Below are 25,159 nucleotides of genomic sequence, written 5' to 3'. Positions count from 1 at the left end.
AAAAAAAAAAAAAAAAAGAAAAGAAAAGAAAAGAAAAAAATGTGCCAAGAAGGACACAACAGCACTTTTGTGATATTGTTGCCAGAAAAATATAAACCGCATCTAGTCACTAAGAAATATCAGACAAACCCCAACTAAGGGACATTCCACACAACAATTGAGCCACAAAACATATCAAGGTCATGAGAGACAAGAAAGACTAAGGAACCATTCTAGATTAAAGGACACTAAAGAGAAATGACAACTAAATGCAACACATGGTACAAGATTATATCCTGAATGGAAACAAAGTACATCAGCAGGCCGTGTGAAATCTGAACACTGGAGATTAGATAACGGCACTGCTATCCATGTACAATGTCCTTAGGTTTAGGAAGTACACATAGAAGTAATTAGGGTTTTTTCAAAGTGCCACAGTTTGGATGATAAATGGTGATAGTGTGGTCTCCCTTTCCAGAACCCAGTGAGAACCCAGCCCTCTCCACTCCCAGGCTGTGGACCTGTCACCGTCAGCCACCTCAGATGGCCACTCAACTGCTCATCACTGAGAGGGCATTCAGATGAGCCAGCGGCTGGTGTGCCCCGGGAGACACAGGACCCTTTGTCAGCACCATGCCAACCTGTCCACCCATGAGGTGTCTCATGGCACCTTAATTCCCTAATAAGGTTTCAGCCAAGTGAAACCACCACTCAGCTTTTCCCGGCAGTCAGAAGTAAGAGTCTCAAACAAAGGAAAAAAAACAAACAGGAGAAAAGTTGGCCTTTTTGTGATCATTTCCACTTTCTTGTTGGGTGGGCCGAAGCCTCCTCAGACCTGATTCTCTGAATACGTCCTGTGTGGTCTGTAGGCTACATGGTTACTAGAGAAACTGTGTTTTCTTCCAACTACATCCTTGCACCTGACTTACGGGTCTCTTCAAATCAGGTAATCCTCTGGGGCCAGAATACGAGATGCCGACATCTTGGGCAAGCTAATAATTTGGCATTCCCTTACACTGATGTTCCTTAAATATTTGTTAATGGGGAGCAGAAAGAACTGATTTTCTGTTCATACATAGGCAGTTTGACTCACTGAATATACCTCTGCTGGCCGGAGCAGAGTCAGTGGACTTCAATAACAGGCAAAAAATATTTCCTCTGGATCTGAAGTCCTAATTCCTTCTCCAGCTTTTCTCTTCTTTTCTTGTCCTTCTTTTTCTTTCTTTCTCTTTCTTCTTTTTTCTTTCTTTCTTTCTTTCTTCCTTCCTACCTTCTTTTTTTTTTTTTTTTTTTAAAGAAAAAGTTTTTGCAGTCTTGTAAAGTCTCTGAATGGATTTCTGTTCATACTGGAACTGAAACTTGTTTTACCAATAAACTCTTATTATCAGCTTGTAACGGAAGAAGTCATCAGAAAGGCACGAATTGCTGTGGAACTCGGTCTAGACACTAGCACAATTATAGACTTGCTTATGGTGGGAAGAAGAAAGAGTGGGAAGGGGTTTCTAAGAGAGAATAAACAAAGAGTGAGTAATTAGCTAAGAAAAAGGTGGGTTTTGAGGGAAGTAGGAGGAATTCAAAGAACATAGTTGAAGCAGACAAAAAATATGTAGTCGTCTTAAGGGGCTTTACAATAAGCTGCTCAATTTGGTAGACAACTGCTGAGATATCAATGAAATACAGAATGTGGAAGCTAGATCGCCCGAGAAAACTGGGAGACTCAGAGACATGAAGCTATTTGCCCAAGTTCACAGAGAAAGGGAGTGGGAGACAAACTGAACTACAACTACCCAAATCTTGGTTCTGTTTTTTCCACGACATCACACTGACACCACAAGACGTTAGCCTGGAAATAAACCACAATCAGCTTGTCACAAGTTAGCTCAACTGAGTTCAGAAAGAACAAAGTCTTTTCAGGAGTTCCCCTTCCTCCTCCAATTATCAGTTATTTTTCAGGGAAGAACTGAGCAAGGTGTGTGTATGCAGAACTCGAAGAACTGGAGGAAAGAGCATACAAGCAGCTCTATTTATCCCAGAAGATGTTGGGGAAAACAAGAGAATGTTGACCAAACATCATTAAAATAAGCCTTAAGATATCCCACGGCTTTCTAGCAATAAGAAAAAATGAATTTCAAATAATTTACCTGGTTCCAATTTTATTACTTTAATTGCTGCTAATTCACCAGTGTTAACATTCCGTGCCTAAAAGAAAAAAAAGGAAAAAAGGATTATTGTGAAGAAAGCTTTCATAAAAGTGTATAAAATTTCACTTTAGCTTACTGTTTGTTTTCTGTTATATAAAAATATTTTAAAAGAAATGCAAATGTAATTTATATTTACAAAACAAAGTTTATACTTCACAATAAATTTCAACATTTATGTAAAATTTAATATTGGCAATACTAATACTAACAGCTAATATACACTTAGATGTCGGTATGGATGTGCCAGGCACTATTCTAAATGTTTTAATATTAATTCATTTAATCCTCACAACAATCTTATAAAATAGGTACTGATATTATTCTCATTTTGCAAGTGAGGAAACTAAAGGACATAGAACTCAAAAGAACTTAACAAGGTCATTTGCCAGTGAGTCGACAGTGCTGGGATTCAAACCCAGGCAGGCTAACTCCAGTCTGAGCCTTTAAGTATTACACTGTATTGCTATTCATTCAAAGGCTAGTTGAACTAATTAACTAGCCTTACATTTTTTCATTTAAAAGCTTTAGGATACGAAAGGTTAACACAATTGTGTATATAATTATGAAAACAGGCCCCCTGCATCCTTTTAAACACACCTGATGGTACAGTCAAATACATGTAGTTCAATGCAAAACAAATCTATTTTGTAAGCCACATGTTAAAATCACTTTAAAAAATCAAATTATATTATTAGATTCCTGGCATTTACAATTGTATAATTATGTATATAAGTATACATAATTATATTATGTGTATTTATGTGTACATATAACACAATATATATTATATATTATATAATACATGTATAAATAAGCAGAGAAACTATATTAAAATGGCAGTAAGTCTCTGTCAATTTAAAATGTTTTATAATTGGATCAGAACTTTCAATTTGATATTTTAAACTGTTAACTAAAAATAAATTAATTTTCATATCACCAGTGAAGAACAATACATGCCATTGCCTGATCACAGAAAGATCCATTCATGTGACCAGAATTATTCCTAGTTGCAACACTCTCTTATTAATGGATTGGTGAAAATCAGTGAATCACCTGGCAAGAGGTGATAATACCATTAATAGTGGAATTCTTCTAAGAATATTAGGGCACTAAAAATACCAGCCAAGGATCTAAGATATGAGACACAGTCATTGCTGAAAATATAAAATTTAACCATTTAACCCTAAGAAGAACAAAGATATTAAAAGATCTCATATAAATTAATAAAATTTGTAGGGAAAATTCATTTAACAATTGTTCCTTCAAAACAAAATCTCCATAACTAATAAACACTCAGGCAATACAAAGAGATTTGACACTTATTTCCAAATTAAACTAATTTCCATAAAATGGGATAGATGTTTCAAATAGACAGTGCTGGATACTTGCTCTTTCTCTAGGAAAAAAGATACATAAATGAGAAATAGAGATAATGAATAGAAATAAAACCAGAATATCATCTGGGAGCATTCTGTAAAGGAGGGCAGAGTGTATCTGAAAAATATTCAGGTATAATGTCATAAAGCTTTTCAAGCACCATCAAACTACTTGCCCTCCTCACACTTTGATATCTTTCTCTGTAGGCTTCTCCTTTAGCATTCCTCCAAATAAAGACAACTGCCACATTTAAAATCATGCTATGTTTTTTTACTTACTGAGAAGAAATTCAGAGTACGGGTGATGTCTACTATGGAAGAGCAGACAAACGTGAACTCAGAAGCTAGGATGATTATAGCTGAGATTTTTTTGTTACCAATGACCACAGGAGGGCACACACTCTATTTACAGAGCTAACCAATGATTTGTCCAAATGGTTGCTGTAATCACAATGTACTATTTCTTCTAAAGAATATGATTTGTTCATAAGGAATTAAGTTACCACTACAAGCACATAGTATTATATTGAACCACAGTAATAAGTTGATTACAAATAATATCTGATGAGTGGTTTACCAAGGTCAATATTTACTGTAAGGGTTGACTTATGAATACATTATTTCAAATGGTAAATCAGTCTAGAATTTCCTAAAAGGCTAACACTTTTTAAATTCAGTTTTTTAGGGTTATTAAAAAAAAAGAGCTAAAATGATTACTGTTCTTTTTGCCTCTATCATGGTTAGAAATATCTTCCAATATGTAATTTTTGGCAGTATTAAGAATTTCACAAAAAGAGGGGAAAGAGATAATTAAAAGCCCTTAAGAAACTTCACTTCTAAGCCTTTCTTTATTAAAAATCCATGTTTATTAATAAAAGGTCTTTAAAGCATTATGATTCACCAAGAATCCTGGTCTTCTGGCTAAAATAAGTCATATTTTGCTATCTCTAAATTGACAGTAGTCAAGGTTACACACAAAGGTAAATTTAAAAATCAGTATTATAACATTCTGCAACTCCTATTCTTTTTTCAATCACCTTGAGCAGTTCATTTTTTAAAAAGAAGAGCAAGATAGAAATTATAAAATATTAGCATGCATAAAGTTAAAAATTTTGAATTCAGAATTAGTAACATAAAATGTTCATACTTGTTAAGGACAGAAAACAGGATAAAATATTCTAAGCAGCTAGATCTAGTCTGCTGCAACACTGATCTGACCACCATTCTTGAAATGCTCCCACAGTGATGTTCTCATCATGCTGTTCTCGACTTACAACTCCGCAAGAGTACACATCATTGCTTTAAAGACAAAAATCCAAATTCCCTGTCAGAGTATTTAAAGCTTTCAGTAAATACAGCACTTTTTATAAGAGCTTTACTGGGATAGAATCCACATATCATGAAGTACACCCTTTCACGGTGTATGATTCAGTGGTGTTTAGTATATTCATAGTTATGTAATTATACTAACTAATTTTAGAACATTTTCATTACCTCAAAAAGAAACCCCAGAACCATTCGCAGTCACTACCTATTCCTCCACCTCTCAATCCCTGGCAACCACTAATCTGCTTTCCATATCTATGGATTTGACTACTGTAAACATTTCATGTAAATGGGATCAAGTAATACGTGGTCCTTTGTGACTCTGGTTTCTTTTACTTGGTGTAATGTTTTCAGGTTCATCCATGTCTCAAACTCATTTATGTGTTACTGCCAAACAGTATTCCATTGTATGGAAATGCCATATTTGGGTTGTTTCCACTTTTTAGCTATTATGAATAACGGTGCTATAAACATCAGTATACACATTTTTGTGTGGACCTGTTTTCAATTTTCCATTTGGGTATCTTCTTTGGAGAACTATCTATTCAATTCTTTGTCCATTTTAAATTCTTTTTAAATTGTTAACTTGTAAGAGTTCTTTATATATATTCTGGATATAAATCCCTTATCAGTCACATGATTTGCAAATATTTTCTCCCATTCTGCAAGATTTCTTTTCATTTTCTTATGGGTATCCTTTGAAACACAAAACTTTTTCATTTTGATGACGTCCAACTTAACTAATTTTTGTTTCTTGTGTTTTCAATGTTGCAGCTAAGAAACCATTTGCCTAACCCAAGGTCACAAATACTTTCTTCCTACTTTCTTTTCTAAGAGTTCTAAGTTTTATAGTTTTCTTAAATTTAGGTCTATAATCTACTTTAAGTGAATTTTTATACTGTGTCGGATAGGGCTTCAGTTTCATTATTTTGCCTGTGGATATGAAATTGTGAAATACTACATTTTAATCTAGCCCCCATCTATATTTCTAGTCACTCCCTAACTTGTACTTTATCCTCTGGCCAAACCAAACAACTTGCCATTTCCCAAAGCTATCCACGCTTTTATTCCAGGTCCCTCCCCTGGCCTAACAGACATCCTTTGAAGCTCAGCTTAGGCTACCACCACTTGCCACAAGTCTTTTCCTGACCCTGGTCCCACATCTTATTTCGGTATACACATCCCCCACCACATACTCCCATAGATTCTGGGTAACCTTTCTAAAATGAAAGTGGACTGATGAGGAAAATCCTACAGGTCTAGACTGATCTCGGCTTAGAGGGGCTCTTGGAAAGTACCAACTTTCAAAGCTGTATCAAAATTTAGTTTGATTCAGTGAGCCTTTTAGAGGCCATTCAGATTGGAACTAGTTTTGGAAAGAATTTTTCTGAGATGATTTCTTGCTGATTGGGGAATTATCTCCAACTATCAGAAAGGCATTCCTTGAGAGTGAACTGAGGGTTAACAACACATTCAAGTAGGAATCATTAAGAGCCAAAAAATGTGCTAGGTACTACATAAAATGGGTTAGAAACAATCATTATTAGTAAAACATCTGACCATCATCTACTATGTATCGAGCCCCTTGGAGTATTGAAACCTTACTATACAGAAGGGGATGTCCAATGTGAATATGAATCTAAGTCTGAATGACAGCTAACAACATTTAGTCCTGGCTCTGCCAGTAACCAGCAATGGGATCTAAGTAAGTAATTTCCCTTGTGTCTTCTTCCTGACCCCTCTGCCCACAATTTAAAGACATTAAGGTGAAAAAAGGCTATTTTTAAGATTCCTTCTAACTCTAAAAGTCAATGTTTATATCAAATAATTTCAGCCTAAATCAATAGATTCCAAATACTGAATCAGATAGCCAGTTATATAAAAATCATATAAGAAGTTTAAATACAAAACAAAACAATAACAAAATATTGCTATAAATTCTGAATTCAAGTCAAGCAATTAAGAATGGGACCCAGGATTCTATATTTTAAGCTACTGAGGTACTGCTGATACACAGCCAGGTTTGGGGATCCAGTTTAAAGCACTACATTACTGACTTTTATAAAACATAACTACCAACTTGTAAGCCTGAAAAGGTATTACAGGAATGACTGCACGAAGGTGATACCATTTTTGCAGAGGTTTGAAAAGATGGCCTGAATTATGAAAAACACAGAAAAGGGATGGGAGAAAGGGCACAGAAAGAAAAGCATGAGCAAAGGCTTGGGGATAGAAAACACAGACTATTTTGAGTGTACCAGACCAGCCAAACCTCAGGGTACCTCCCATTCAACTACCCCCTTTCAGAAGAAAATGGATAACCCATACTCACTGCTGAAGGGATGGTTTCACGTTCCCTTTCCCATAGTTGATTAGACTAGGCGTATTAGTCCGTTCTCATGCTGCTTTTATAAGGAACTGCCTGAGACTGGGTAACAAGGGCAACCAATTCATAGGAAAACTGATGGAGTGACATTCATCTCTGGTTTGCCCAGCGTACTCCTGGTTATGCCTATTGTACCAGTACAATTACTAACAGTGCCTGTGTTCACTCTTAAACAATTAAAAATTTATTAAATTTGGATGGTAAATTATAAGGTTACTCTACCAATAAACCCTGAGCTGACATGAAAATAGGAAATAGGGCAAATTCTCTAAAATAGGGATCTGCAAACATGTCTATTTTTGTAAATAAAGTTTTACTGGTACACAGGTGGTGGCTCATGTCTGTAATTCCAGCATTTTGGGAGGCCAAAGTGGGCGGATTGCTTGAGCCCAGGAGTTTGAGACCAGCCTGGGCAACATGGTGAAAACCTGTCTCTACAAAAAATACAAAAATTCAGCTAGGCTTGGTCTTGGTGGTATGTGCCTATAGTCCCAGCTACCCGGGAGGCTGAGGTGGGAGGAGGATCAACTGAGCCCAAGAGATCAAGGCTGTAGTGAGCTATGATCACACTATTGTTCTGAAGTCTGGGCAAAAGAACAAGACCAGTCTAAAAAAATTAAAATTAAAATTAAAAATTAAAAAAATTCAATAGCAGAGTTGAGTAGCTGAGACAGAGGCCATATGGCTCACAAAGACTTAGGTATTACTATCTGACCCTTTATCGACAAACTTTGCTGATCCTTGCTTTAAAACAGCACTGTCAGCCGGTCACAGTGGCTCAGACCAGGCATGGTGGCTCATGCCTGTAATCTCAGCACTTTGGGAGACCAAGGTGGGCGGATCACCTGAGGTCAGGAGTTCGAGACCAGTCTGACCAATATGAGGAAACACCACCTCTGCTAAAAATACAAAAATTAGCCAGGCGTAGTGGCATGCACCTATAATCTCAGTTACTCGCGAGGCTGGGACAGAAGAACTGCTTGAACCCAGCAGGCAGAGGTTGCAGTGAACTGAGATCGCGCCATTGCACTCCAGCCTGGGCAACAAGAGCAAAACTCCATCTCAAAACAACAACAACAACAACAACAACAACAACAAAACAAAGAAAACGCAGCACTGTCCAAAAGAACTTTTTACATTGATGGAAATGATCTGTATCTGCACTATCCAATACATTAGCCCTATACCACATGTACCTATTGATCACTTAAAATATGGCCAGTGCCACTATTCACAATAGCAAAGACTTGGAATCAACCCAAATGTCCATCAGTGATAGACTGGATTAAGAAAATGTGGCACATATACACCATGGAATACTATGCAGCCATTAAAAGGATGAGTTTGTGTCCTTTGTAGGGACATGGATGCAGCTGGAAACCATTATTCTCAGCAAACTATCGCAAGAACAGAAAACCAAACACCGCATGTTCTCACTCGTAGGTGGGAATTGAACAATGAGATCACTTGGACTCGGGAAGGGGAACATCACACACCGGGGCCTATCATGGGGAGGGGGGAGGGGGGAGGGATTGCACTGGGAGTTATACCTGATGTAAATGACGAGTTGATGGGTGCTGACAAGTTGATGGGTGCCGCACACCAACATGGCACAAGTATACATATGTAACAAACCTGTACGTTATGCACATGTACCCTAGAACTTAAAGTATAATAATAAAAAAAGAAAAAAAAAGAACTGTACACTGAAAATTATATATCATTGATAAAAGCAATACAAGACAAAAATAAATGAGAATGTATTAAAAAAAAAGAAAAGAAAAACTGTCGGTTACTATGCCCACTACCTGTGTGACAGGATCAACTGTATTCCAAACCTTAGCATCATGGAATATACCCAGCTAACAAACCTGCACAGGTACCCCGCCGAATTAAAAATAAAAGTTGAAATTTAAAAAAAAATATGGCCAGTGCAAGTGAAAACTGAATTTTGTTTAATTATACGTGTATATACAATGAAATATTAAAATTTGGAGTTTTAAATTTTTTAACTACCAGACAATAAAAAGGATTTTAAAGATATAGTTCTAATAATGTAAACACATATATTAGATTATATAACCACCACCACCACCACCACCACCATCAGGAAACAGAAAAATTCCATCACTGCAAAAAACTCCAATGGAAGTCATAATCCTCCCTAAACCCTGGAAACACTAACATGTTCTCTATGACTATAGGTTTTCTTTTTGAGAATGCCATATAAATTCATTCATTATATAACATCTTGAGACTCTTCTTTCACCAAGTTGTTGCATATGTCATCAGTTTGTTCCTTTTTATTGCTGAGTAGTGTTCCACTGTATAGATTTACCACGGCTCATCCATTTACCAGTTGAAGGATATCTGGATTGTTTTCAGTTTTTGGCAAATACGGAAAGAGCTGCTATAAATATTTGTATACAGGTTACATAAATACCCAGGAGTGGGACTAGATCATATCATATGGTAGGTATACGTTTAACTTTATAAGAAAATGACCAACTTTCTAGAGTGACTGTACCATTTTTCATTCCCAGAAGCAACGCATGGTGGGGTTCCACTTGCTTCACATCCTTGCCAAGAATCGGTATTGTATTTATTTCAGCCATCCTAATAGGTATGTAAATGCTATTTCAGGGTGATTTTAGTTTGCATTTCCCTGATGACTGATGATGCTCTTAGTCTATTCATGTGCTTACCTGCCATCCTTTGATAAACTGTTTTCCAGTCTTTCATCCATGTTTTAATTGGAATATTTATTTTCTTACTGATGAGTTATGAGAGTTCTTCATATATATGTATTCTATATATGAGTCCTTTGTCAGATATATGATTTGCTATTTTTTTTTGAGACGAAGTTTCGCTCTTATTGCCCAGGATGGGGTGCAATGGCACATTCTTGGCTCACTGCAACCTCCACCTCCCGGGTTCAAGCGATTCTCCGGCCCCAGCCTCCCAAGTAGCTAAGATTACAGGCAGCTGCCACCATACCTGGCTGATTTTTTGTGTATTTTTAGAAGAGATGAGGTTTCACCGTGTTTGTCAGGCTGGTCTCGAACTCCTGACATCAGGTGATCCACCCATCTTGGCCTCCCAAAGTGCTGGGATTACAGGCATGAGTCACTGCGCCCAGTCAAATGTTTTCTTCAGTCTGTAACTTATTCTTCATTCTTGTTAACAGCGTTTTTTGCAAAATTTATGAACTGAATTGTGTTCCCTACCAAATTCATATGTTGAAGTCCTAACCCTTAGTACTTTAGAACATGACTATATTCAGAGGAAAGGCATTTGAAAAGGTAATTAAGGTTAAATAAGTTATATGGGTGGGCCCTAATCCAACAAGACTGATGTCCCTTTAAGAAAAGGAAGAGATACCAGAGATATACATGCATAGTGAAAAGGCCATGTGAAGATACACCAAGAAGGCGGCCATCTGCAAGCCAAAGAGAGAAGCTTCAGGAGAAACCAACCCTGCTGGCACCTTAACCTTGGACTTCCAGCCTCCAGAACTATGAGAAAATAAATTTCTACTGTTGAAGCCACCCAGTCTGTGGCATTCTGTTATGGCAGCCCTACCAAACAAATACACAGAGCAAAAGATTTTATTTTTGATAAAGTCCAATGAATTGTGCTTTTGGTATCATGTCCAAGATCTTTTTGCTTAACGCCAGGTCACAAATATTTTCTTCTGTGTTTTCTTCTAAAAGTTTTATGTTTTTACATTTAGTTTTATAATACATTTTGAGATAATTTTTGTGTAAGGTGTACAGTTCAGGTTTAGGTACTTTTTTTGCATGTATATGTCCAACTCTTTCTTATCATTTGTGGAAAAGTCAATTTTCCTTTCATCGAATTGACTTCCACCTTTGTCAAAAATGAATTGGCTATATTTGTGTGGATCTATGTCTGGACCTCATGTTGATCTATACTGACCTACTGATCGTGTGTTTAACTCTTACCTACACTATACAGTCTTGATTAGTGTAATTTTTTTGGTTTTTTTTTTTTTTTTTTGAGACGGAGTCTCACTATGTTGCCCAGCCTGGAGTGCAGTGGTATAGTCTCGGCTCGCTGCAACCTCCGCCTCCTGGGTTCAAGTGATTCTCCTGCCTCAGCCTCTCGAGTAGGTGGGACTACAGGTACGCCACCATGCCTAGCTAATTTTTGTATTTTAAGTACAGATGGGGTTTTGCCATGTTGGCCAGGATCATCTTCAACTCCTGACCCCAGGTGATCCACTCAACTTGGCCTCCCAAAGTGCTGGGATTACAGGTATGAACCACACAGGCCTGGCCGATTACTGTAGTTTTATAGTAAATTTTAAATTTACAATCACAATAATTTTGTGATTCCTCCAACTTTTTCTTTTTCAACGTTGCTTTGGCAACAAAGGTCCTTTGCCTTTCCATATAAATTTGAGTCAGCTTGTCTGTTTAAAAAAAAAAAATCTGCTGTTGGGACTTTTATTTGGAAGTACATTAAATCTATAGATCAGTTTGGAAAGAACTGACATATTTACTATGCGGAGTCTTCCAATCCACAAACACGGCTGGCAGTTGTCTCTATTTAGATTTTGATATCTTCCATCAGTGCTTTGCAGTTATCAGCATACAGACCCTATACATAATTTCAATTTTGATTTTAAAAGCCACGTGTGGCTAGTGATAACTGTATTACACGGCACAACTCTAAAATATCTGAAACTGGAAATACTGAGAAATAGCACCACCATGCAATGTAACTCACTGTGAAACCATGCTATGTGCCAGTGTCACAGCACGCAGGGCTTTGGGCATAAAGTGAAGTTTTGAAGAAACAGAAAAGAGGCAATGAAGAGACAATCAGTAAAGAGCAAAGAACTCAACAGGTGGAAAGAGAAAATTACGAGACCACGAGGAAAGGGTAGATCTCCAAGCTGCCTTGAGTTCCTGACAACTTTCCAGTTCCATATATCATGTATCTTTACAATAGCCTCTCTTTTCTTAAGTTAACTTGAATGGCTCTTTGTTTCTTAAAACCAGATCATTAAAGATCTACATTTCTAGGACTACATAGTCCCAATTAAAAAAAACAAAAACAAAAAAAAAAAGATCGAGGCTATCATTAACTTTCAAAAAATGCACTTAGCAGCTAATAATTGGATATCAACATGGAAAATAAACTGTGAGTAACAGGAGTACAGACAGTTCCAACGTATCAGTAATTTGCATTTCAAAGTTTAATTCTGAATTTTGGAATTCAAAAATGGACCTGTTCCATATCAGTAACACTTTTAAATGGTAACTAGCAGACCAAACCAATAATATGGATAAAACTTAACAGTAGCACCAAGTTTGGGAAAGGATAAGAGATCAGGTAGCCAATTCTAACTTTGCACTAAAGAAGCAATAGCAGCAGCATCTCTAGCCCAGTGGTGCTCAGACCCCAATGGGCATAAACATCTTCCAATATTTCACTTTTGAAAATAAGTTAGACTAGATATAAAATATCCTTTCGTTACAAATATCTGGAAATAGTAGACAAGACACAACAAACACTCTTTTACACGTACTCTTGAACTCACAAGCAAAGAAATTCACAGGTGGCACAAAGAGATGTAGTATAAACAGCTTTAAAAAATCTGTTAAATGTATTTACTGAATAAAATCAGAGCTGTAAACAAAAGTTCAAGCCATGACCTTAGGTTAAACTTGGAATCTAGGGACTTCAGTTTTGATTTTTATTAGATGTGGTGAAAGCTGAAATTGAGACCACTGCATAAAACCAGCAATGCCCTTGAAGAGTCACTCCCCATAGGTAGGTTGGGGAAAAGGGCTCTGTCCACAACAGGCAACTTGTTCAAATCAGGCCTTCACTAGAATCGAAGTATCTTCCCCGGAAATCCATAATTACAAGCCTACCCCCAGTTGAGTTTAGGGTTAAAATTTACACTGATTTCGAGGGCCAGGAGCCTCAAGTCAAGAAATAAATTTAAGTTGTTTCTGGGTTGGTGGTAACACAAGGCACCTGGCAAAGGGAGAAACAAATTCTCTGTAGATAAACACATCTTCTACCCATACTCCAAGAAATTACTATGTAATAATATTAGACAGATATGAGCTTAAAACAAAATTATCAAGCACAAAAGGAAACCACCAGAGCAGTAAAAACTATGAAAACCAAATTAAATTCACAGAAGTTAAACTTTAGGAATTAAAAGATACATAACATTATAATCAAATATGCTTTAAAACTTTAAAGAAATAAAAGAAGGTATGAAATACATAGGTCAGATTTTTTTAAAGTTAACACTAGAAATAAATAAATACATGGGTCAGACACAAGAGGTTAACAAAAATGACTTGGCAGACAGGATAAAAAGAACAAAACAGAATTTCTAGAAATAAAAAATGAAATTAAAAACCTAACTGGCGTACACAGACATAAAATTAGACAAAATGGCAGCTCTGAAGCAGCAAAGAGAGCAAGAGATAGAATGAGAGATTAAGGACACGAAGAATAGAACAAGAAGATATAACATACATCTAACTAAACAAGGAAGGAAGAGAGAACCAATATTTCAAGAGACAGTGGCTGAAATTTTTCCAGAATGGGTAAAAGACATAAAACCTCAGATTCAGGAGACACAGTTTCAAGGAGAGTAAATAAATAAGAAATCCACATCTAGACACACTACATGAAACCACAAAAAAAACTAAATAAAAAGAAGTGATCTTTAAAAGCACTCAGAGAAAAGGAATCAGATTATCTACAAAAGAACAACATTTAAGACTTTTTCAGAGAAAAAAGAAAGCCAGAAACACTGTAGAATATGGAGCTGAAAAAAAGTTAAGTCAGTCTAGAATTATATTCTCAGGTAAAACCATCATTCAATAAATAGGGCAAAATAAAGACATTTTCTAACAAACACCAAGGGTTCACCGCCAAAAGATGTGCAGTAACATATTCTTCTAAAGGATGTATTTCAGGATCAAAAAAGACTCAGAAGGAAAGTTTAAAATGCAAGGAGTATCAAATAAACTAGCAATCTTGGGTACAGATAAACACTGATGACCGCAAAAAACAGTAATGTCTATGCAATTTTTTAAAAACTAGAACTCAAATATGGAGCAAAATACCATGGAAATGGGAAGGTGGAAGTACAGTTAAATTGCTCTAAAGACTTTACACAGTTTGGGAAATGGACAGACTTAGTGAATAGTTTGCAGTCTTAGGTTAGGTATGTATATTAAATTATTAAGAGCAACATCTAGAATAATGAAAGTAGTATATAACAGCGATTCTTAACTGAGGGTACTACCCCCACAAAAATGGAAAGGAGGTGTTTGGAAATGTGGAGGGACATTTTGGGTTGTCTCAATAACTGGGGATGATAATAATATTTGGTAGGTAGGACCCAATGATTTTAAAAGTCCTGTTGTGCCTTCAGAGTGCCACACGATAATCCTGGCCAAAATGCCAATAGCAGCCACACTGAGAAATACTGTATGCACCTACCAAAAAATGAAATTTAAACAACTCAGCATGGAAATCAAACAACTCAATACAAACCACTGGTAGATCTGCTTTAAATCACAGAGTCTTGGCTTCCACACCACACAGATTCTGAATCAGCAGATCTGAGGTGAGCCCCAGGAACCTATGGTTTTAATACCACTCAAGTGACTGATTCAATCAACAGTCTATCAATCACACTTGAGAAACACCATAGTCTAACAAGGGTGAAACGGTGGATGAACGGTGTTTAAGAGACTCCCATTTCAGCGAGGCTGGAGGAAGGGATGCCCAGGGCTGAGAAAAAGTCTAACAACAGGGAGTAGGCAGTGGCAGAAATTCATGTACATATATCATTAAGTGTCCCCAAATTAGAAACTGGAGATCAGAATAAAAAGCACTTTTCTAAGTTTAACAACAATGTAAGTAGAGCAGTGTTTTACATAAAATTTTTTTTAAAAAATACTGAAAATAAAAATACAACAGGATAGTTCAGGCAAACATCAATAAAATAACTCAATCCACAACCTAAAAATCAATCACCCTATAAACACAATGGGAAAGTCTGTCTTCGGAAATCCTGCCCATACTCTGACCTACATACATCTCTTGAGTAATGACCTCATTCACCAATTTCTAACATCTAAGATATGACTGCCCTGGAGCAGCAGAATAGTACTTCTGAAATGTGTTACATATATTCTAGAAAAAAAAAAAAGAGTTCTTGGTTACGTATTAGAAATAATACATACTATAGGCCAGGTGCGGTGGCTCAAGCCTGTAATCCCAGCACTTTGGGAGGCGGAGGCGGGCGGATCACGAGGTCAGGAGATCAGGACCATCCTGGCTAACACAGTGAAACCCCGTCTCTACTAAAAAAAACACAAAAATATTAGCCACGCGTGGTGGCAGGTGCCTGCAGTCCCAGCTACGCAGGAGGCTGAAGCAGGAGAATGGTGTGAACCCAGGAGGCAAAGCTTGCAGTGAGCCGAGATCGCGCCACTGCACTCCAGGCTGGGTGACAGAGCAACACTCCATCTCAAAAAAAAAAAAGAAAGAAAGAAAAGAAAGAAAGAATACATACTACACTGTCCTCCTAGAGATCAACTGTGCACACCAGCACATTAAAAGATTCTGAAAGTTCTGTAGCAAAGAAAACCAATTACTTTTGTTTGACTCTTCATCTCCCACCATTATTTTGACTAAGGACCCCTAAAAGCTCCCCAATTTATTAGAAAATTTAGGATTTAGAAAAATACATTCACTTAAGTAAACACTGTCTATTCACTGCTATATCCTTGGCACCTTGAACAGTGCCTGAAAGACAACACGTGATCAAAATATGTTTGCTGAATGAGTAATTAAAATCAGTTGTGCGCTGGTAAATGTTTAAAAACACAGCTTGGGGGAATGAAGGCAGAATGAGCATTGATTTGTAACATTTTCGTGGTGTAAACACTCCCACCAAGGCAGATCACAACCTACCAACCTGGCATTTCAGAACATGGAGTTGGGAAGAGATGCTCATAATCTCACTAGTACAAAAAGTCTCCTGGACATCACTGATTAAAATGTCAAAGTGGGCCAGGTGCAGTGGCTCACGCCTGTAATCCTAGCACTCTGGGAGGCGGAGGCGGGCAGATCACGAGGTCAAGAGATGGAGACCACCCTGGCCAACACGGTGAAACTCCGCCTTTACTAAAAATACAAAAATTAGCTGGGCATGGTGGCATGCGCCTGTAGTCCCAGCTACTCAGTAGGCTGAGGTAGGAGAATGGCTTGAACCCAGGAGATGGAGGTTGCAGTAAACCGAGATCTCACCACTCCACTCCAGCCTGGCAATAGAGCGACACTCTGACTCAAAAAAAAAAAAAACAAAAAACAAAAAAAAAAATTTACAGTGAAGCTTATTTAATGCAAATGCAGAATATTATTTCTCTAACCAGTATCCCTGGGGAATGAAGACTTAAGTTTTCCAGATAATGGGATAAATGTTAAGTAAAAAATGCATATTTTTTAATTCAAAAAAGAAACACTGTACACTTATTAAATGTGTGGTACAAAATTTAACATTTTCTGTTAACTCAATATTGCCTATTATATAAATTATCTACAAAGCATCCCAAAGCGATGCTCTTAAATTAGACACATAAAGCTATTTGCCCCTATACTAAATCACATTTTTAGCCTGGGGCCCAAGGCTGGGCTTCAGTGAGCCCAAGAGTTCCTGACACTGAATACAAACTGATATATGTTTATACTTCTCGCTGAGAAAAATGTTTACAGACTCCATTAGGTGTCACTATCGTCTGAATGGGTCCCTCAAAGCTCATGTGTTGGAAACGGAATCCCCAATGTAACAGTATTGGCAGGTGGGGTGACTGGGTCATGAGGCCAGAGAATGAATTAATGTCATTTCTGAGGAAGCAGGTTGTTTATCTTGAGACTGAGTTGGTTATAAAAGTGAGTTTGGCTCCCTTCTGCTCTCTCGATCTTTCACCCTTATCCTTCCACTTTCTGCTATGGGATGACACAGTACAAAGGCCCTAACCAGATGCCATCGCCATGCTCTTGGACTTTCCAGCCTCCAAAACTGTGAGCCAAATAAATCTGTGATCTTTATAAATTACCCAGTCTCAGGTATTCCATTATAACAGCATAAAATGGACTAAGACAGGTGTCCATAAGGTTAAGAACCACTTCTCTAAGTAAATCTGGACTGTTCTGCTTACTCAACTTGAGGCATTTTGGTTTTCTCCCTCTCTCTCATCAGGCTGTTAGTGGTTATTTCTTACTGACGGTGTGTACAGTATCCCTACCTCCAATTTGTTTTGAGTTGGAGAAACTGATAAGTGAGCTCATTAGAAAATGTTTTCAGTAAATCACTGAGGACTTCACCTGTGAATGTAGAGAATAAAACACAAAAATGTACAAACTGGTGGCAAGTATGTAAAATAAACAGAATGTTTACAAAGCTGATGGTAGTCCAGATTAAGTATATTATAAAAACACAACATATTCTACCCAATAAAATCTCTTATCTCCTTAGAAGCCTTTTACTTAAGATAATTTCCATCTTACAAGAGAATATACTTTTCAAATGTATCAGTCATAAAACTTAGAACCTATCCATTTCAGAATCCCATTTTTACCTGTAGTCATTACAATCTATCCTTTTTTTTTAAAAAAAGCTATGTATAGCAAACTTCGTTTTTTAAAATTTTAATTTTTTAAAATAATTTTTGCGCAGGGCCCATGCTACTCTTCTCTATATCATTCCAATTTTAGTATATGTGCTCCCAAAGCGAGTACCAAACTACATTTTTTAAGATCACTTATGTTTAAATCTGGGGTGAATGAACCAATTTCTAGAATTTGTGCCTATTATTTGAGGGCTGGATCTGCACTTGATCTTTGGTATATGCAGCAGACTGGTTCCAGGACCCTTAAGCATACCAGAATCCACACTTGCTCAAGTCCCATAGCAGGCCCTGCAGAACCTGTGTATACAAAAAGTCAGCCATATATACATGGGTTTCACATTACACAAACACCAAGTTTGGTTGAAAAAAATCTGCATATGTGGACGTGTGTAGTTCAGGTTCAAGCCTGTGTTGTTCAAGGGTCAGTTGTATATATTTCATTAAAATCAGTGAAATGAGAAGGACATACATATGCTTTTTCATTACACAAAATTTCAAAGTAAATTAACTTTATTTATAACTAAGCTCCATCAAGGCTTTGAACATTACTCTTACAAAGCACTCCTAGCAATATTAGAAGCTTTTGTTATGCTTTATAAAAATTTTTCTACCATTATTCCTCTCACTAAAAATCTGCCTACAACAAGAGAATGACCAATATGAATACCACTGTTTTCACATTTCTCCTGTTCCCAAGACCCTTCAACAACATCTCATTTGCTTCTGTTACTGCTGGACCTTTACTTCAATTTCATTATAGTAATCTTGGGAGAAACATGAAGGAAGAGTCAGGGAAAGGCACAACAACTTCTAAGGACACGCTATACTACAGCAAGCCTGAAATGAGGACAGCTTGCTCTAAGGTCACTTAATGGGAATGGAGAGAAATGGTTTAAAATTCTACTTTATCCCAGGTTTTCCAGATTGTGGTTCTCCAGAACAAAAATTGACAAGAGCCACATTATTTTTTGCTTAAGTAATTATTTCCAAGAATAAATAGCTATGTTTTCTGTTGTGCTTTTAATCCAGAGGTGTCTAGAACAGTCCTCAAAGGAAGGGGTGATAGTGGAGGAGGGCCATTCCTCTCCACAGAGCCGGACCTGAGCTCACTCAGTCAGCCAAGTATCAAAACAGCATATGCACAAATAAGTTATAAGAGAGCTTGGCCAGATGGACAGGAAAAAGAAATGTAAGACCAGATTATGGAAAAAAGAAGAGGGCCACTTCAGGGAATAAGATAGGCAGAATGTGGTTATGATGCCAAGGATAAGACTAAACAGAAAAAGGCCTAGCAGCAACTAGATCTTTGACAATAATGAGTTTCTACCACCCTTTGTCAGTGCTATATCCTCCTCCCACAGTTTCTTGAGACTGGCCTGGAAAGGGGCTTTCCTGAGTAACAGAAGGAATCTGAATCCATCAAACTCTCTAATTATTCTTCCAGAAATAGGAAAATCACAATTTAACTCTTAACATCTGAAACAAAAATGGAACGAAAGAATGATTCCACTATGACAGCAATTATTTTTAAGGCCAGATAAAACACTAGTTCAGATACACACTGATGAAATTAAACAATCTTCCAGCATTCTAACATCCGGTTTAATTTTTAAAAAAAGAGATGGATGCCATTGTTTCCACTCAAGAGATAACACCAACTCATAATGAAGTACTAATATCATAATGTGCAAGAAACCCACCTGCAAAGGGCTCTGCTGTATAAAAATTACCAGAGGAATTAAGCAACATAGCTTGCTGCTGACAAATCTAAGCAAGTATATAAAAAGTGGATTTCACCAAACAACCTACATGCACGTACACATACACACACACATTTTTTAAATAAGGGTTTTATTCAGGCTACACAGCAAGTATTAATAAGCTTTTCCACTATCTGATAATGCTGGCTTCTTTTAATCTGAAAAGAAAATGGAATGCTTCTGAAACTCTTCTCTTATACAATAGAGAAATTACATAATTTGACCTCATGAGGCTAAACTATCAGCTCCCTTTCTCACTATTAGGGTTAATTAATTTGTCTTCCTGCTTACTGCCTTTGTTCTTTTGGAATGAATGTAATTTCCCAAATATAAGACACTCCTATTTTCCTATTTATCCATTACCATTTACTGTGTCATAACAAAACTTTGTTTACTAAAACCTACTGTAGTGCTCTACATTTCATTTTTCAATTTTCTCACACTCATTATTCAAAGAATCACTCAAATATGCTACATTATTAAGGGCTCTGGGAAACACAATTAAATAATTCTTTCCATCTGTTTAGTTAAAAGGAGGGGAAGAAACTGAGATTTCAATTACTCTTCAAAGCATTTTGATATATATGCTTTATTTAAAGCCTGAAAGCTTTAGTATACAAAAGACTAGAGCGGTTAAAAAGTTCAGGATGATAGATACAGCGTTCATTATGGAGAATATATGTATACTTAAATATTAAAGTATCAGAAAAAGGGAAAGGGAAATACAAATTTGGTTTTGGGGGGTTTTTGTTTGTCTGTTTTGAGACAAGATCTCACTCTGATGCACCAGCTGGAATGTAATGGCATCATCATAGCTCACTGCAGCCTCTTAACTCCTGGGCTCAAGCAATCTTCCTGCCTCAGACTCCAGAGCAGTTGGAATTACAGGCATGCACCACCATACCTGGCTAATTTTTAAATGTAGAAATGAGGTCTCACTATGTTGCCCAGGCTGGTCTCAAACTCCTGGCCTCAAGTGATCCTCCCACCTTGGCCTCACGAAGTGTTGGGATTATAGGTGTGAGCCACTATACCTGGCCTACAAGTATTTGTATACTAATAGCTTAAGATTCCATAGTCCACTTAGGTAAAATAAAAGACAATTCAGTTTACATTTCTGAACTTCTACCAATATTTTTTACTCAAGACAATATGCTTTAACTTCAAGTTCCAAATTTTTAACATATGAAAGTAAGTGCTTCTCATAAAATAATTTTAGCAAAAATACCCAGAAACAGCATCTCTCTTCACCTCTTAGAAGAGACCAAAGAGTCATTCTTACTATCTAAGGCAAATACATCTCAATTTAAGAGATCTATTACTTGATCTAAAAGACCATTTGCTTTTGAATGATTTAGTATTATGTACTGACTATTATTGGACTTAGCTAAGTCGTAATACATACCAATAAATGGTTGGATTTCACATCCCCCTTGCCACAATCAATGACAACTTTTCATCAATTAAAAAACTTGAAATTTCAAGTCAAAATAAAGAAATGATTCTTTTTAAACTTGCTGAGGTTCACCATGCTACATATCTAACCCAGTAAAAATGGATATACTGTGTAATAAGTCTCTCAACCAAGACTTTGGTACTAAAAAAAAAAACATCCTATATAGTACTCACCAACTCCATAAAATGTGCTTTAAAACAATATTAAGAATTAGTGACTACAAACATAAGAGAATTCAGTAAGCTAGTAACCTATAAAAAGAATATACAAAGATCAATAGTCTTCATATATGTAACATATTATACACACAACAGAAGATATAAAGACTTCATTTCCAAGAGCAACTAAATATTTGCATATTTTCACTTAATCAGTAATGTGCAAACTTAAAGAAAACTTTAAAACCCTTTAAAGAAATGAAAGTAGAATTGAATGAAGAGAAAGTTATAATCATATTCTTAGAGAAGCTAAACATCATAAAGGTATCAATTCTTCTTAAGGTATTCTAATTTATACAAACCCAATAAAAGTATCCATTTTTTTCCTCCAGGAACTAGAAAGGCTGATTCTAAAGATCTTATTGAAAAATAAACAAGCAGTAATTGCCAGGAAAACTATGAAAATGAGGAGCAATGAGAACACAGCTCTAACAACATAATTTTATATGGCCTCAACAACTAAAAGTATACGAGTGGCAAATGAATAGACAGACCAGTGGGACAAAATACAAAGTCCATAAATACGCCCATATAAAGAATTCTTAGAGGAGATAATCCAATGGAAAAACGGACAAGTATGTGAAAAAGGAAAGAAATACAAATGGCCCTTGAACATATGATAAGCTGAAAACAGAAATGCAAACAAAAAATATACAGTGAGACAGTGTTTCTTATCAGGCTGGCAAAATCTGATTTAAGTCCAACCACTTGTCAAGCTGTAGGAAAAGGAGGGCATTCCAAGGACCCTCATATATTGCTGCTGAAATGCAAAATGCAAGATGTATATAAAGGGAATCCAATAATATCAATCAAAATTACAGATGCATGTACCCTTTCACCTAGCAAACACCCTTCTAGGAAACAAAACCATCAGGAAACCTACATACATATGAAATACACATGTACAAGGTTAATCACTATGAAATTGCCTGTAATAGCAAAAGACTGAACAAATTCAAGTGCAAAAGGAGGACTGGTTGAATAAATTACAGCACATACCAACAAATGAATACTATACAGTAAAAAAAGAAGAAAAAAGGAAGGTCTTTATGTATTGACTGATATAAAGAGAGAGCTCCATGGAATAAAAATAAAGAAACCAGGGTGCAAAGTATTAGTATGTTATCTTGAGTCAAAGGAGGTGGAAATAAGAAAATACATTTGAATTAGCCTTTTGCATAAAGTCTAAAGGAATAAACAGAAATTAATAAAAATATAGTAATAGGTATAATGAACTAAGGAGAAGGGACAGACGGGGATGGGAGGGAACAAGACTTCTCAGGGGATACTTTTTAAAAACAGCACTTTGCATTTTGAACCATGTAAATAAATGCATTTTTTATTAAAATTATAAACTAATTAAATTTGAAATAAAAAGATAAGAAATTGGTGGCATGGTTAAGATTTGGCCCAAAAAATTTACTAAACCATGGTGTAAGTCTTTCCTTTGATGGCTCCAGGAATAATTAAAATAATAATAACTGGCCAGGCATGGTGGCTCACGCCTGTAACCCCAGCACTTTGGGAGGCCGAGGTGGGTGGATCACTTGAGGTCAAGAGTTCGAGACCAGCCTGGCCAACATGGCAAAACCCTGTCTCTATCAAAAAATATGAGTATTAGCCAGGTGTGGTGGTGCACACCTATAGCCCCAGCTACTCGGGAGGCTGAGGAAGGAGAATCGCTTGAACCCAGGAGGCGGAGGTTGCAGTGAGCTGAGATCATGCCATTGCACTCCAGCCTGAGAGACAAAGCAAGACTCTGTCTCCTTAAAAAAAGAAGAGGAAGAAAAATTGTGTGAAACATAAACATCACAAATGCAATCACACTTGTCAACATGCTCATACTAAATTTCCAATCTATCAATTAAAACTAAAGAATGTACTATGCTTTGACAACTTATATTGTACTATGTAACAAAAAGCACATTGTTTACCTTGTTCAAGCTATAGTTGTACTTTATATGTCACTAAGAAGTCAGCAAGGCTGGGCGCGGTGGCTCACGCCTGTAATCCCAGCACTTTGGGAGGCCGAGGCGGGCGGATCATGAGGTCAGGAGATGGAGACTACAGGGAAACCCCGTCTCTACTAAAAATACAAAAAAAAATTAGCCGGGCGCGGTGGCGGGGGCCTGTAGTCCCAGCTACTAGGGAGGCTGAGGCAGGAGAATGGCGGGAACCCGGGAGGCGGAGCTTGCAGTGAGCCGAGATCACGCGACTGCACTCCAGCCTGGGCGACAGAGCTAGACTCCATCTCAAAAAAAAAAAAAAAAAAGTCAGCAAGAAGAGTACCACTTGCGACAGGCAGTAAATACTTCAGACGACACAGACAAAGGTTTTTAGTAATAGCCAGTTTAGTGCAGGTCAGGCTAGGATTATGCTAAAACTGTCAGGCTTAAGGTAGTGTGCAGCAGCCTCCAGTCCAGTCAAAGAATTGCCTACGGGGAAAGGCAATTTCCAATACACATCACATCTCTTCAAAAAAATAAAAACACATGGGAATCATCTCATTTCCATCTTTGAGGTGACTTGGGAGTTTTGTTTAAGCCAAGAGGAAGACAAAAGTCTACATGTAGCACCTCAGTAACATAAATGAGTGCAGCTCATTTTCAAGTATTTTAGGAACTTAGGTAGTTAAATGAAAGGATTTGAGGCTATATTTTAGTGAAGCCTGCCTAGCTACCTAGCAGCAGGGTCAGACAAGCCTGGCAATGATTTTTAGAGAATCAGAATCTAAGCCACGGCCATATCACTCAGAGAAATCTGAGTTCTTACACAGAAACTATGCCAAAAAGTTAAGGGCTCCTGTTACAAGCATACATTTTAGTGTTTATTACAAGAGACTGCTGTTTAAGTAGGATCTTTGTTCTCATATCTAACTAAGATCTAGCCGGGTACATAATATTTATATGGGGGAGGGTTTAATGTGGTTTAAAAAGAGGGTATTTTACATTTCTGGAAACATTTAAAGGCACGCTCACAAAAAGAAAAACAAGCTGGTAAGTTTATAAGACAATTTACCCAGACTTCAGTAAGCTCAGACCCATATAACCAACTAGACAATGCTACCGAAACCCATGTACCTCAAATTAATCCCCCCCAAAAACCCTGCTATTCCTTAGGTGTAGTGACACCACCCAACACCTTGCAATTGCCCAAGGGAGAACCCTGTAACCCAGCACCTTAACCCTCCTATCCCTCCATTCATGGAATTATAAATGTCTGTTGTACGTTTTTAACTTACCTGTTTCTATTACTAGTGCCCTAGAGTTCAGGCCACCATAATCTCTTCTCTGGAATACTATAGTCTCCAGTCTTGACTCCACCATCCATGCATCGAAGTTTTCACATTTATTAGCGTAACTTGCTCATAATATTACCTTTTAAAGTACTGCTAAATTAGTGGGTATGCTCTCTTTATATTTGCAATAATAATTAACAAATAATATTTATGCCTTCTCTTTTATTTCTTGGGTGTTCTTACCAGGTTTTTCTTTTTTACATATCTTTTCAAATGTTGAGCTTGAGTTTTATTGATCCCCCGCTCTCTGTCTTCCCCTTCATTTAGTTCCTGTTCCTCCTTATTATTTACATTTCCAGTGCCTATGAGTTTGCTCTTTTTTTAATTCCTTGGTGTTCACACTTAATCATTTTATTTTCTAAATAAATGAATTTATTATTATAAATCCTGCTTTATTTATATCTATAGCTTTAATCGTTTTTCATCAAAATAGATACTGTATAATTTTCACTGTAA

At 36.9% G+C, this 25,159-nt stretch overlaps 1 protein-coding gene across 1 annotated transcript in view; it reads right to left on the bottom strand.

The window, feature by feature from the left end:
- MAP4K3 (mitogen-activated protein kinase kinase kinase kinase 3) overlaps positions 1-25,159 on the bottom strand; it is a 194,868-nt gene that overhangs the window by 131,047 nt on the left and 38,662 nt on the right. The window contains 1 exon segment of the mRNA XM_017892944.1: positions 2,121-2,178. Coding sequence (XP_017748433.1) covers positions 2,121-2,178 — 58 coding nt within the window.

This window comes from Rhinopithecus bieti, unplaced genomic scaffold, assembly GCF_001698545.2.
Source record: "Rhinopithecus bieti isolate Rb0 unplaced genomic scaffold, ASM169854v2 scaffold_22439, whole genome shotgun sequence".
In the NCBI taxonomy this organism is placed as follows: Eukaryota; Metazoa; Chordata; class Mammalia; order Primates; family Cercopithecidae; genus Rhinopithecus; species Rhinopithecus bieti.
This window is presented reverse-complemented; position numbering and strand designations above follow the sequence as displayed.